The 11398-nt window shown below is 36.3% G+C and overlaps 1 protein-coding gene across 1 annotated transcript in view; it reads right to left on the bottom strand.

The window, feature by feature from the left end:
* LOC107669192 (actin, aortic smooth muscle) overlaps positions 1-5562 on the bottom strand; it is a 6819-nt gene extending 1257 nt beyond the window's left edge. Inside the window, 9 exon segments of the mRNA XM_074186941.1 lie at positions 701-882; positions 975-1166; positions 1369-1417; positions 1419-1477; positions 1553-1637; positions 2862-2972; positions 3573-3701; positions 4062-4233; positions 5478-5562. Of these exon segments, the coding sequence (XP_074043042.1) occupies positions 701-882; positions 975-1166; positions 1369-1417; positions 1419-1477; positions 1553-1637; positions 2862-2972; positions 3573-3701; positions 4062-4190 (936 nt within the window). The 5' untranslated portion in view covers positions 4191-4233; positions 5478-5562.
* Positions 5563-11398: the final 5836 nt, after the last annotated feature.

The following is an 11398-nucleotide window of genomic DNA, read 5'->3' as shown; positions in this document are numbered from 1 at the left end:
CAACGTAGCAGATCTATTCCGCCAAGACCAAATACATTAACATTGTCATATCCATCACCATGCTAAAATCTTTGGACATAAAATCTTCCGAGAGTTGTCATGATTGAACTAGTTTTTACTTTATTTTCTGTTTTCATTTTAATTTATGTAGAGTTTTTAGTAATTTTTAGGTTTTTATGTCTATATAATTTTCATTAATTTTTAATTCAGTTTTAGCTATTTTAGTACTTCAACTTAAACTGAGTTTCTTTGGCAACTAGCTGAAATAAGTTTTTTTTTTTTTTCATATATTTTATTTCAGTTAATGTTTTTAAACCAGTTTTTATTGTTCAACTCTTTCACTGAACTGAATTAAATCAATACTGAACTGAATTGAGCTGAATAACAACATTGTGACCTTCTGTAAAGCTGCTTATAGCTGAAATGAACTTGTTTCATAATTAATACAGTTATTGATTTGAACTGAATAATGTCTTTTTTAGAGCTGATTTGCAGCAGAATTTGAATTTGTCTCATATTTAAAACAGTATTTTCCTGTTTATTACTGTAAAGCTGCTCTGAAACAATATTAATTGTATAAAGCACTATATTAAGGGTGACTTGACTTTTAGTTTAGTTAACAATAACCCTGGTTAGACGAGAAACTGCGATAGTACTCATTGATGATCCAATCAGATATACATAATCTGCCAGTGCTGACCTTGATCTTCATGGTGCTGGGGGCCAAAGCAGTGATCTCCTTCTGCATCCTGTCTGCAATGCCAGGGTACATGGTGGTACCACCAGACAGCACGTTGTTGGCGTACAGGTCCTTACGGATATCAATGTCGCATTTCATGATGCTGTTGTAAGTGGTTTCATGGATGCCAGCAGATTCCATTCCTAACAATAAGTGCAAATCAATGCATTTATACCATAGTGCTCTGAATCCATCATTTGAAAAGAAAAGTGTAGAAAGGGGAATGACATATCACCGATGAAGGAAGGCTGGAACAGTGTCTCAGGGCAGCGGAACCTCTCATTGCCAATGGTGATGACCTGTCCATCGGGAAGCTCATAGCTCTTCTCCAGGGAGGAGGAAGAGGCCGCAGTGGCCATCTCATTCTCAAAATCCAGCGCTACATAGCACAACTTCTCTTTGATGTCTCGGACAATTTCTCTTTCAGCTATACAAGGCAAATGAGAATAGTAATTTATTAAACTGAAACATTTAAAGGATACTAATTAGAACACATTTTAAGTTATTTTTTCCTATCCCATTGTCAGTTGTTTCTTGTTTTAGCCATAAATCTTTAAAACAAAATGTATGCTTGAAAAAATAAATGTATTTCATATCATTATGCTGGTTCTCTACATGTCCAAACTCACCAGTGGTGACGAATGAGTAGCCTCGTTCAGTTAGGATCTTCATGAAGAGCGTAGCCCTCATAAATGGGCACATTGTGGGTGACACCATCACCAGAGTCAAGGACAATGCCTGTTCAACAAGAATAAAGTGCTTGGTAATGCGCAGCAGCGTAAGTCAAATGTGAGCTTTGACAGGTGAACTGACCTGTTGTACGACCAGAAGCATAGAGGGACAGCACCGCTTGGATAGCTACATACATGGCTGGAACATTGAAGGTCTCAAACATGATCTGTAAAGTGAGACCAGCATTGTGTTTATGAGCAGAACCAACAATCAACCAAGTGCTTTCGGTTTTACTGAACAGTGGGTTAAAAATATGGATTTTATGATTAATCTTCTTTTTGACAGTGCCAATAGATTGACCCTTAAAAACTGTAGATCAATCACTCTGTGTATACTGTATAAATGTGTCTTTTTATAGAATTGTCATCACGGGCTGCATGCAAAAACAAGCATACAACGTGACCAGTCTAAATTGAATTACAAACAAATTAGCTGTTATTTTTAGGTAATCTAAAACAGCACAACTAGTGTAGCTGTTTCCCTAAACAAATGACGTACTGTATGAATTCTGTTGATGATCAGTTTGAATAGACAAGTTGCCAGTTTGAAGTAATCTGAACATCATAACTACTGCCCTCTGGTAATTTTTTTTTTTTTTTTAAATATTAATACTATTCACCAAGGATGCATTAAATTAATCAAAAGTGAAAGTAAAGACATTTCTGATGATACAAAAGATTACCTTTAAAATAAATGTTCCTTTGAACTTTTTAGTCATCAAACGATCATGAAAAAAATGTATCATCTGTTTTCAACAGTTACTAATAAGAAGAAATTATTCTTGAGCACCAAATCAGCATATTACAAGGATTTTTGAAGAATCATGTGACATTTAATTGAATTTTGTGCCCTTGGGAATTGCCTAGGATTTTTTTTTTTTTAATGTTTGATTATAAATTAAATATAAGGTCAGTAAGGTCTGTGGTTGGCATTACTTGACTTTCATATTTTATTCTACAACCTAAATTACATGTAGATATACCTCAAACATGCATTTTGAAGCCACCGTGGGGGAGTTTTCTTCTACTACCAAAGCCACAGTGGGTTTTTATTTTTACTACTGACAATCGCAGCAGTTAAATAATTACTTACATTGAACGTTTGTGGTTTGACAGTGTGTAATTTATGTTGTGCAAAATAATGTTAATCGCAACTCCACAGTTTATTTTTATGTTCTTTCTGCATAACTTAGCACAGACAAAGGCTTTTGTTTTAAAATACCACACACAAGATAATTCACCGTTTGTCTCGTGATACTACTGTAGGCGTACCTGATAACATCTCAAGAACCTGAAGGCTTAAAGGAGGTATGGTGGAGTTGAAGCAAATGCTTGTCTGTTTTATATACTACAGATTAGCTTTCTCAATCAATCTTGAATTCAGCTCAAACCTGGGTCATCTTTTCCCTGTTGGCTTTGGGATTGAGAGGGGCTTCTGTCAGCAGAGTAGGGTGCTCCTCTGGAGCCACACGGAGCTCGTTGTAGAAAGAGTGATGCCAGATCTTGTGAACATAAACAATGGACATTAATGAACAAACCATGGTCACATGAAATACACAATTAGTATAATAGATGGCAAATGAATCACTTTGTGCCCTTGTGTAGAGAGTGAAAGCTGATTCTCCTAATTACAGTTTAACAAACAGATCACAATCAGGAGGTACCGCGTGGGCAGAGACAGATGGTGAATAATCATCTGTTGTGTGCATGTGTTGCATGATAACACCATGTGGCATGAAATGCGGGACATTGTCACAGTGTGAGTAATTTGTGGGAATAGCTGGAGTTATTTGGAAAAATGCTTTTGATGGACGTAGGTGTAGAGAATGTATGTGTTGAGACTAGAGGTGATGTAGGTGTATCTGATGCAATCTCAAGGCCTTGAGTGCCATTATAGCAAATGCTGCCTATTTTATGTAATATGGAAATGTAGTACAGTATTATGGAAAGATCACAGAGGATAAATGTAAGCATGAAGTACAATAAGGCATGTTCATGAAAAGATAAGAGATATTTTTGGTAGACTGTTTACAGTCCCTCCTTATTTGCACTCATATTGTTTTGGTTTGGTGTCTGTTGGCTTGATGATAGGATCTGCTTACCTTTTCCATGTCGTCCCAGTTTGTGATGATGCCATGCTCGATAGGGTACTTGAGGGTCAGGATTCCCCTTTTGCTTTGCGCCTCATCGCCAACGTAACTATCTTTCTGCCCCATTCCCACCATCACTCCCTAAGGAAAAAGTAAAACTGGTCATACACAGTCACAATAAACAACCCCCAGAAAAGTGAGAGTAAGTACTAGTTAATTCTATCTTTATAATCTTGTACAATGCAAACAATCTGGGCTGTAGTCCAACTTTCCACAAAGCATTTGGAAGCAGATCAAGACAAATACGTAAAATGCGCAGGGCATAACATGAATGTTAGTTGTCACCCACTTCAACTGTAAGTGCACATTAAGCTATAGTTAACCTCGAATACAAGCTAAAATACATTTTATGTTGTTGTTTTCTTAAATGTACTCATTGATGTTGGCTGTGAGTGACTGCAGTGCTTATCGCCCCCTACTGGTGTGTTGAGGGATGCTCACCTGGTGTCTGGGACGACCCACTATGGAGGGGAACACTGCTCTGGGAGCATCATCCCCGGCGAAGCCTGCCTTACACAGTCCTGATCCATTGTCACACACAAGGGCAGTGCTTTCCTCGTCGTCACACATTTTCAGCTCAGATTTCCTTCCTTACTCCTACAGGAGACAATCACTACAACAAAGTGCATTATTAATACTATACTGTATACATACTTCTGAGCAATTTGTCTTGAACTGTAATAGCTCATGTCAAGCATGTGTGATGTTTAGCTACAGTATAGGGAAAAAATGGATCCAAGAAGGAAGGACATTTTGGATCTGTCCTAAATTGGAAAAATACATGTTATTCTAAAAGTTTTCTTTTAGGGTAGGAATAGTCAATAGTCATTATAATTAGCTTAATATAAAAACAAAAGTCAGTGGTATATGTATGTCATTGGAAATAACTGTGTACGTGTGTATGTGGGAGTTTGTGTGCACACCCACTGAACCATGAAAAGGAATACTATAAAGAATGTAAGGTGTACCAGGTAAGTCCATTCATAAACTGATTCATGCTTCTTCTTTTTTCTTTAAGCGTTAAGGAAAAACAGAATTGGTTTAAATATCGTTTAAACTTTGGTGAAACTTAAAGAAAATGTGTATACACACACACACACACACACACACACATCTCCTTTAAGTCCATCCTGCAGCCCTTACTGAGTACACCATGGGAAAACTTCCTAATTTGGAAATGATGGGGAAGCATGTCTCTCTTTGGACTCTCCCTCCCTCTGTTTCTGCCTGTCTACAGTACTTTATGAAAAAAGAGAGTGGGTGAGGAAAATAGGGGATGGGTCAGTGGTCCAGAAGAACCATATTTAGTCATAAACCTCACAAATCAAATAGGCTTCCACACTTGTCCTAAATTCTAAGCCTTCACTGTCAACAATCAGCAATCAGCATCATCATACAATCACATTATAGATGCTAAAATAAATATGACTTTGACATATATGTGCATATTAGTTCCTCTTAAACATAAACACGTTCAGTAATATCCTTTGATTGGTAAATCTGCAAAAAGAAAATCATTCCACAGTGCTAATCCTTGGAAACACTTCTAAGGATAATCCTTAGAAAAGCAGTGTAAAAACATTACACAATAATATTTACTTAAATCAAGATGAATCTATTCTCACAAAACACTCGAAGCATTATAAAAGCAACGTACACCTGTGCACAAATCATTTCTCTAAACAACAGTTTCAACATATTTCAAGTTCAAGTGCTTAAAGCTTGACGAAGCCTCATTTGAGTCTATCAGCATCAGGTAACTCTTGCAAAGTAAAAAGCCGGGTGGACAGAAAGAGATGGAGATCGAGAGACAAAAAGAGAGAGGATGTGAGTGTTGTAAGGCGAGATGACACTTACCCTGACAGTGCTGGGCCGGGGTGGGGGATTTAGCCACTTGGTGATGGTGTACCACTCACTGGCTAGTGGTGTACTTATGTAGTTCCCATCCCTACTCACCGCACCCTCCCACATCCCAAACAAGGAGCCTGGGCTGCACTCAGATCGGTAGCCTCACTCCACTAAAGCCTTATAGGGATGACTGGAAGAAAACACTCCAATCCGGGCAGCAGCAGGGCAGCCTTCTGCCTCATCACTCAGGGCATTCCAATGGCACTTTTCTTTTTTTTCTCCTTGGAAATTTTGGGGACCTCACCATGCAGGAACATAAACACAGAGCTGGGCCCTGCTCTACTACAGAGACACATATCACAGCCCGCACCTGAAACAGAGAAAGAACGGCAAAGTGAATTTAGATCACGTCATTACGGGGTTAGGTCACACACTACAAGCACTTGGCAGTGGGAAAGTTCAAAGTAACGTAGTAAAAATGCCACAAAAAGTGGTAACCTTTTTAGGTCACTTCTTTCTGTCGAGCAGTTTGGGGTCAGTAAGATTTGGTAATGTTTTAGAAAGAAGTCTCTATTTTAAATATATTTTTAAATGTCATTTATTCATGTGATGGCAAAGCTGAAATTTCTTGATATTATCAATGTTGAAAACAGTTGCTGTTTAGTATTTTTGTGGAAACCGTGATACACTTTTCTCAGGATTCTTTGATTAATAGAATTTAAAAAAATGGAAATTGTACATTGAAAAACGTAATTGTTATTATTTTGCATCCTTACTGACTAAAAGTATTAATCCCCTTTAAAAAAACAGTATATATTTGTGTATAAACATTTTGGGCCAACGAAGCCCAAAAACACTATATTATATATTATATGATTTATATAAGGTTGAGATATCTAGATGTTAAAAAGATAACACGAATGTCCTGTGTGGCACCAACTGACAAGCTTCAACTGTGACAACAGGTCTTTTAAAAAGATTTTCTGTGGGGTTGTGTAAACTACAAAAACCCATTTGGAGGAAAAGAAAACGAGGAGAGCATATTACAGTAAACTAAAGCAAGGCAATCAGTGCTAAAAAGTCCTATGTAGAGGAAATCTGATTTTTTTTCATCATCATCTGGAAAATGAATGCTGACAACATTTTCAGCCTGAGAAGTCCTGTTTGAACCTACAGTATTTGTTTGACCAATACACTAAAAAGAAAAGAGGTGTCGAAACAATTTTCACAAATTGCTATTAATTACAAAAAATGACAACACATTGAATTAAACATGAAATTCTGATCTGATCTTCCAATAATCTTTGTTTTATTTACAACAGTTTTTTCAAATCTTTTTTACAGTGTACTGAACCCTATATTAAGGTGGCAGAAAATAAGATAAATACAAGATATGATCTAGTTACAGAAGGAAGCAGACCAACAAAGATATTTAAGCTGAGGTATGAAGAACGACATCTTGCATTATCAACCAACCAGTTGCCTTGCCTGTTGACTCCTGAAATGCTAAAAATACACTCATGAAGCAATATATCATTAGAGCTTTAAGGGAGTTTCGTTTCTAAGACACTAATTACTACGACAGTTTCAGTTATTTAATTTCTTTCCAAGTTTCTAGTATCTGCCCTTGGATCACGTGACATTCTGGCTCAAGCCTACAATGAAAAAACTCCATGGAATGTTTCTGATTAAATAACAGTCAGCACATGTGTTCCATTTAAATGGAAAGTTCACACGGATGCATAGAAAACAATTAAATGACAGCCTGGAGAAAGGAAAGCAGCCTGTGATGCAACACGCAACCAACTAGTCGCACCAGTTCACTTTAGGCAGGTTCGGCCTGTGTTTTTTTCATTTTGGATACATTCCTGGGAAGAGCTCACTTTGGGATTATTCTCAAGTAAACAAACTCGCAGAATGCGTCTGTCTCATTTTAGGCCATTTTCTAGTAGGTTGTCCTCATTCAAGGAAAGAGCTCGCTTTTCCCTTCCCCTTCAGCAGTACGAGCAGCCTTGTCGAACCAAAAAAGGAACTGTTCTGTAAATAAGAAAAGTCTTGGCAGTCCACTGTACTCAGAGGCATGTAAGGGAAGAAATGACCCCTCTGAAGGTGTGGTCTGGGACATCACACAAAACACAGTCAGCTGCAGAGAAATACAGTGTATGTTGTACACAAATGTCTCTGTCCTTGTGTGTATGGAGGAAGACCCCTTGGATGGGGGAAAAGCCAGAGGAAGAGAAATGTTTGCACACCCTGTAAAAAGCGATTTGTAGATATCCTTAATGAGACTTTGCAGCTTCATTGCCATGTTTAGATGTACTTCCGACTCCCATCCCACTGCCTTGTATTCTGTTTTGGAAGTACAGTAAGATTCAAACTCAAAGTATAAGGAATATTATGTGAATATAGTATTTGGATTTACACATGAAAACAATCTTTTTTGACACTTTTTTGCATCATACAACTTTACCAAGATTGTCTGACTAATTATAATATTTATCTATTTATTTTTTTACATTTGATATCACATAATGTACTTGCAATGTAGACTGGGCCAATTATGTTTCTTAAAAGCTTAAAACTGTGTTTTTTTCCCCCTTCATCAGTAAGTCGGTACAAAATGAATCAGCATTTCAAGCCAAGGCTGTAATTAAATGCATTAAAGGGATAATTCATCCAAAAATTAACTTCGTCCTTATGTTGTTCCAGAGCTCTATGACTTTCTGTCTTACGTGGAACATCGAAGTACATATTTTGAAGAATGTCTTTTTTTCCATGTTAATAAAATTCAGTGAAGTCTAGTGTTGTTTTGGATCTTTTTGACTGATTGTTTAGACAAAAACACTTCAAACATTCTTTAAAATGTTTAATTTTACGTTACAAAGACAAAAGAAAGTCATACAGATTTGGAACAACATGAGTGTTGTTTATTTTGGGTTATACTTTTTATACATTTAATGTACTAAGCTAAACTATTATCAGTAGCAACATGTAGAAGCGTTTGCTACTGGGCGGTGGACAAAACCTCTGCTCGTTTGGAATGTGCTTTGACCGAAAATGGCAAAGCAGCTGTGCTCTTAATGGAGTCCAGCCAGTGTCTTCTTGGAAACCTATCAACATGCATCTCCTCACAAGCAGCTGTGGAATGTCTTATGACAGCTGTGTGCAATGCTGTGCACTATCACTGGTCCTCAATCTCACAATCCTCGTTATGCCATCTCTCATTTAATAACTCCCCACTGATGATTCAACCCTTTAAAACTTTTAAAGTATGTGAGAGAACCTAAAGGGAAGGAGGCAGAGACCGAGGGAATTTTTTTATGTTTTATTTTTGTTTTTAACAGTAGCCTATGACTTGGAAGCAAGCAATAAATTCAATCAGCCTATTATATGGCAAACTGCTTGCTTCTCCTAATACATTTTCTTTAACCACATATCAGTTACTCATAAACCACCAAATATCAATGCCCACTCACTGCATCCATTCCTGTTTTGCCCCCTTGTGGCAATTATTTTCGGACATCTTTTTGTGTATCTTTTTCGTGCATCAAAAAAAATGTTTGGTTATACTTTAGCCTATACACATATGATTTGGAACTAGTCAAACGGGGCTAGTTGTCACACTTAACTCCAGTGAATATTTCTGAAATGTGAATATTTTATGTAGCCACATACAGTTACAAAGACTATTTCCAGCGTTCATTGAACACACACCAACCTTATTTGAACATAAAGGAGCATGGTGTCACTAATGGGGTATAAGTTGTCATAAGAAAGTCTGCCACTGCACAGTCCAGACTTTCAGCACAATGTAAACAAAAATATCAACCATTATTTTAGCCAGTGAATACTATAAATAATAAATTGTATACATTTATAAAATGTGACAACATGCCCTGTCCAGACATCGCGGGGAAAAAAAATATTTAATAATGTTTTACAATATGTAATAAACTTGTTACACAACAACTAGCAAACTATGACGATATTGAAGTTTAAGTTTGGAAAATACAATTCTCAAATAAATATTTTATTTTGTGTTGCACAGTTACTGAGATAAAGCCTATACTAGCTCCGGTCTCCCCTGTTTAATTAACAAATTATTGCCACTAATCATTAATAAAAAAGCACTTTTTTAGTGCCGATGTTTGTCTGACTTACACGTCATGTTGTTTCCGAGTAGGCCTATTTCATCACGCTTTGAAAAGGAAACCGTCAATAGAAAGCGTACGCGTCATGTACTTGCTTTTCCATTCATCCTTCCGTGTGACACTCTGAAGGACGTGCTTTGGGATTTCCAGATCTTCGTAAATCTGACAGCATATATATACTTTACATTTATTTTGAATGTATAGCATACGCACTATTTTAAACATATATATATATAAAAAAAAAAATTTGATGGTAATTTGTCATACAACTGAAAGGCGTGTTTCTGAGAAAGGTTTTTGAGTGTATATAATCTAATAGACCTAATCATAATGAAATGGTTCTTCCACCTCCTACTTTGGATATTTACGTACCAAACAAAGTCTGAATTTTTAATTCCAAACCATAATTTTGAATGTTTAATTTTTAACATTTATAAATATTACAAATTTGCCATTTGTAATAATCCTTTGACCTAGATGAGCCGATATGGTTTAAACCAGCAGGAAATGCATGAATGCGGTTGTGACATGTTTAAAGACACCACAAACTACCTGTGAAAAATATGCCAGAACAAGTCATTACAAGAACTCCAGCATAACAGAATACACACAGCCTACATAATTTTACAACAGTAAAAAAAAAATTAAAAAAAAATTAATTAATTAATTATTATGTTCGAGGCCACATAATGTTATTTTAACTTAACCCTCTTTAAACTTTACAGAGAAAATGAACTGAGCTCTTACGTCACACATTGGAAGGAAAATATTAGAGGCATGAAGACATTAGTGTATTCATCAGCATATTCTGTGGTAATTATGTGCATCTGCTTAATTTCCTCTCTGTTTCTATTTTACATCGTGGTTTCCTTCATGTGGAAAAAAGTCTTGAAGGGTATTTCAAATCTATTTAAATGTAGTCCAAAGACCATTACGATATTGTCCAGTGGCACATTTAATAATGTTTTAAGCAGACCACATGCCACTGTTTCAACTGTAAAGCCCCTAATACTATATGTATTGATTAATTCAAACAAATAGAGAAATGTTTAGATAGCTCTACAGTTTTTTACATTTTTATTTTTTATTTACAACCCCAATTCCAAAAAAGTTGGGACATTTTGTAAAATGCAAAAATCAAGAATCAGTGATTGGTTAATTCTCCTTAAACTTTATTTAATTGCCAAAAGTACAACGAAAAGATTTCTAATATTTTCACTGACCAACTCAATTGAATTTTGTATATATAAACAAATTACAATGTTTGCTTTTGCATCTGTCGCTGATGAAAGTCTAGATGGTGCCTTTGGTCTTTGGGACCGAGAATTTGATTTTAGTTTTTGAAAAATTAATTTTTCCCAAGAACAAGCTGAAATGTGTACTCATCTGAGCACAGCACACATTTCCATCTCCAGTCTTTTTGACTACCTGAGATGAGCTCTGGCCCAGAGAACCCGTGGCATCACTGCATAGAATTGATGCATAGCTTTCTCAACAGAGATTCAAGTTGCATTTCTTGATGCAGTGGCAGTGGTTTTCCGAAGTACTCCTGAGCCCATGTGGCTATATTTAACAGCATGTCAGTTTCTTGACACTCTGAAGGACGTGCTTTGGGATTTCCAGATCTTCGTAAATCTGACAGCATATATATACTTTACATTTATTTTGAATGTATAGCATACGCACTATTTTAAACATATATATATATAAAAAAAAAAATTTGATGGTAATTTGTCATACAACTGAAAGGCGTGTTTCTGAGAAAGGTTTTTGAGTGTA

Source organism: Sinocyclocheilus anshuiensis, unplaced genomic scaffold (genome assembly GCF_001515605.1).
Source record: "Sinocyclocheilus anshuiensis isolate Anshui unplaced genomic scaffold, SAMN03320099.WGS_v1.1 scaffold220, whole genome shotgun sequence".
NCBI classification, from domain to species: domain Eukaryota; kingdom Metazoa; phylum Chordata; class Actinopteri; order Cypriniformes; family Cyprinidae; genus Sinocyclocheilus; species Sinocyclocheilus anshuiensis.
This window is presented reverse-complemented; position numbering and strand designations above follow the sequence as displayed.